Source organism: Octodon degus, unplaced genomic scaffold (assembly GCF_000260255.1).
Source record: "Octodon degus isolate 3935 unplaced genomic scaffold, OctDeg1.0 scaffold00090, whole genome shotgun sequence".
In the NCBI taxonomy this organism is placed as follows: domain Eukaryota; kingdom Metazoa; phylum Chordata; class Mammalia; order Rodentia; family Octodontidae; genus Octodon; species Octodon degus.
The window spans coordinates 8,441,200-8,445,317 of record NW_004524666.1 but is presented as its reverse complement, the minus strand read 5'-3'; the positions used below and the strand labels follow the sequence as shown (position 1 = coordinate 8,445,317).

The window sequence follows — 4,118 nt, the reverse complement described above, 5'->3', positions numbered from 1 at the left end:
GCATCAAGTACCAGTGAAAAAAGTTCCATTTCCTTCACAGAGTCCCTGAGCTCCCGCACGTCGTATCGGATTTGAAAGTGGGAAAGTAGGTGCTTCAGCTGAGGTTTTAGTTTTTCTGCTTCTGTTACATGTCGAGGCAGGATGAAAGCAGAATCTGTGTCCACTGGCCCTGAAAAAATCCGGAGTCAATAGCATGAAGACCAGTGGACATTAGTGATGCAGAGGGAAGGCAGGAGGACCTTTGAGATAACGGGAGGCAGGCCTTCCTCTGGTGCTGGGAGGGCTCTGCTACCCTTTGCCCAGCCTTCCCTGCCATAATTTATCATTTGCACTGTGTTATTTTAGGTGTACCCGACAGGTCTTTGGAGCTCGGTTTCTTCAGGAGGTGGCAAGGGCTTCTCAGGAGAAACCTGATAGCATTTGTCAGGATGAGTTAGTGAGAGTAGACCTAGCTATAAACCTTCATAATAAATGAATTATATCATTTCTAAATCAACCAACAATTTTAAAGGTGAGCACTATCACTTGGTTAGCTCCCATTGAACTCTAAGGATCCAGTTTGGACTCCCTTCCTTTGGGAAGCATCCCTGGGTCCTTACAGTGGGGGTTGGTCACCTCTCTCAGGCATTCCTGTGACCCTGTTTATATACCCTGAGCAAGAACGCTATTCAAATTAGAAACCTGATCAAGTGTTTCTTCTTTCTTTGCACCAGGAATTGAAGTCAGGATCTTGTGCTTACCAGATGGGCATTTAAGCCACTGAGCTATCTCCCCAGCCTCCATTGAAGTTTTTTTTATCATCCACAGCACAAGGACAGGAAGACAGTACTAAATCGATTCCAGTAAGGAAATTCTTTTAGAACTGTATAACATTAAAACTTGAAGGAACCTTAGAAATCACTGAACCTGACAGGGTTATCATGATATATGTAGACTGGGGCTCAAGGAGATGTGATGCGGGGTCAAATGAGGCCATGATAGGAACAGACTTAGAACCCAGGGCTCTGGGATTAAAGACCATTTTTTGCTCTGTATTAATTTTTTAGAAAATAACAAGATAGAAATATCTAAGGGAAGTGAGTGATGTGTTTTACCATCAAATATTAAATTAAAAATATGTAGCTTTCTGGTGCATAACAATTATTTAAAAGATGTAGTTCTTTGGTACATTAAAAATTTTAGCAAGATCCTGGGTTAAAATAACACAATCTTCTTTTCTCTATATTACCACAAGGGAAAGAAAACTCATTTTTCACCTGAAATGCTGGTATCCGTAGAGCCAGGAGAGGCAGCCCGGATGTCAGGGTCCGTGTCACTGATGTAGACCTTTTCCTTTTCCTGACTAGCCTCAGGGACTTGGTTGTCATCTAGATTCAGCGCTTTGGAGATTGGCAGATACTGGAGGGCCTATGGACAGGCAAGCCAAGGGCCACATGTCAACCTAATTCTCACAGATGCTTCCAAACTTAAACTCAGGCATAGCCCTTTGCTTTGATAAGGAAGAGAAGCGGAGGCAGAGCCTCCTCAGGAATCTGCTCAGTCTTTCTAAAATGGAAATCTGACTATGAGATTCCTTGTGATGCAAGTAGCCCTCTCTTTCCCCTGAACTATGTCTGGTCTACTTTTTCTTATTCCACTGTATTTCAGTTGAAAAATGAACTGCCCATCTTATTCTCAGGATGCAATTTTGTCCAGAGATAAGCACCTGGCACATAATAGGCCCTCCTTAAATATCACAGAATGAAAAAGTGTATCTAAGTTGAGGTGTGAAACTCTTGAACAAGATGGTGAAGACAAGAACTTACAAAGAGAATATGAAATAGTACAGCACAGATACCTTGGAGAAAGCCACATTAATGGAGTAACTTCGGTAGAGCAAGGTTAAAGAGAAAAAAGAAAATCCAGTGACTCCTGTCATTTCTCCAAGGCAGATGGAAGACATAACCTTTGACCATCCAAAACTAGGTGACCTTGTGAGATAACCCACCAACCATTTTTGGGAGGGGCCCCATCATCACACAGCTGTCACATACCTGCAGGTAGTGATGAATGGTCCTGAGGGAGTGTAAGTGACACACTAGCCACTTCGTGTAAATCGTCAGATCTTCTTGTGTCACCAGGTTAGGAGGATTGTTTTTTCCCATAAGGAAGTTTTCTCGAGCAACAGACAGTCTTTCAGCTCTCTGAACAGCATCATTATACTCCCGCATAATGTAGGCCACTTGTTTCTGTTTATGAGACGTAGAAAGATTGAAGAGGCTCTGCGTGAGCCTATTCCTTGTATTTTTGCTACCAAACTTAGGATAATGCTCTTTGGGGGTCAAGAAGGGCTCTCAGAACCTCAGACTGACAAGGGCAGTGTCAGACTTTTAGGACTTTGAAAGAGAAAAATTCTGAACAGTCAGTGTATGAGGATGTGTAGGAATCACACTCAGCACCTGTGCTTTCTACATGGAGAAAAGAAGTTCAAGGCTATTTATACTGTATCTATACTATTGTATAAAATGGTCTTAGAATTTCATTCTTAAAAATAGGAACCATTATCTTCTGCCAAAAAAGCAAGAAGTTACCCTCATTAGGCCCTTCTTTTTTTTTCTTTTTGGAGACCGGGTCTCACTGTGGAGTTCAGGCTGGCCTTGAACTTGCTTATCTAGCCAAGGCTGGCCTTAAACTCACAGTAATCCTCATGCCTCAGGCTCCCAACTGCTGGGGTTACAGGTTTGCTCCCCAATGCCTGATTTTTGAAAAAAATTGAGAAGCTTAGGGACCATTTTGTTTCATTGTAAAAAATATGCTACAGGTCCTGCGTCGGAGCTTCTTACCTTATAAAGAGGATAAAGATGTTCCATGGTTGTACTGTGCTGGCAAAACCTCTTCCACCTACACATGTGTAAATATTTACTCTGGGCCAGCTGGGTAATTCTCTCTGTGTAATACTATACAGACAACAAAAATAAGCAGCACTTAGCAGAATACATTACAGTAAGAAAACCAAATTTCTAACATCAGTAAATCAATATCTGGCTACTTTGGAAAAATGCATTTTCCTACCTGAAAATCATAAGGTTGAAAAATCTGACTCAAAATACCATTCAAACATAAAAGAACCAAGTGGTTACTTCTAAATCCTTAAGATCGGTTGCCAAGTTGATGGAAGCTCATTTATTGGTTGCTAGGCAATTTTAGCAGTGACATTAAGGTCTGACAAATTACCTAAAGTTGAGCTTATATTTTATATCAAAAACTAAAATTATGAGTCAAAAGCACCTTGGGGGTGGGGCTGGCATGGCAGGACCTGCTTTCAATTCAGTTGTACTTTAAGATGAATTCTTGATTCTAGTAAGCACCTAGGCCTGGCGTGTGAGTGGGGCAGCCCAGGGCCCACCACATCCTCATTCCAGCCAGCTCCCAGGCCCATTGTGTGTATGGGACTGCCCACTAGCCCTCCAGATTCTCATTTGAGCCAACTTCCAGCCCTGGCATGTGTGGGGTATCACCTGCCCCCCCCATCCTCACTCCAGCCAGCACCCAGGCCAAGCATGTGTGTGGAACTTCTTCCATCAGACAGGCCCAGTGTAGAACCCTGCAGCAGAACTCCCTGCAGAGAAGCTAGAGGCAAGACCCACCCAGCTGATCCAGGAGCAGAACATCTTGCCAGAGTGGCACAGCGGGTTCACTTCCAAGGCCTGCAGCAGGAAAAAGTGGAGCACAGAAGCCACTGCCAAGTCACACCCACCTGGACAAGTTTGAACTTGGTAGATCTGGACCTGGTGCTAAGGTAATAACTGCACCAAAGCTCTACACCAAAGGTCAGAAGACAGTGCTATACAAAATGATGAAGAGAAGGAGCAAACTGTATTCTCAGGCCAAGAGCCCACCCAGAACAAATGCAGGAGACAATAGCATAGAAAAATGGGAGATCACACACCTGAAATCTCTGAAATAATAGTGTCTGAAGTAAAGAAACAACTGCAGAAAGGTATAGGGGAAATCAGATCAAAAATAATTTCCAAGCTGGCCAAATAGCTCAGTGGATTAAAGCACCTGCAAGCAGGCACAGGGGCTGGGGGTTTAATTCTGGGGCCTGCAGTGCTGGCCCACCCCTGGAGCATGCTGAG

General features: G+C 43.5%; 1 protein-coding gene across 1 annotated transcript in view; it reads right to left on the bottom strand.

The window, feature by feature from the left end:
• Ccdc162p overlaps positions 1–4,118 on the bottom strand; it is a 252,570-nt gene that overhangs the window by 207,423 nt on the left and 41,029 nt on the right. The window contains exons 6-9 of the mRNA XM_023722322.1: positions 2,823–2,936; positions 2,034–2,228; positions 1,257–1,407; positions 12–169 (exon numbers count right to left, since the gene is read on the bottom strand). Coding sequence (XP_023578090.1) covers positions 12–169; positions 1,257–1,407; positions 2,034–2,228; positions 2,823–2,936 — 618 coding nt within the window. The remainder of the gene's footprint in view (positions 1–11; positions 170–1,256; positions 1,408–2,033; positions 2,229–2,822; positions 2,937–4,118) is intronic.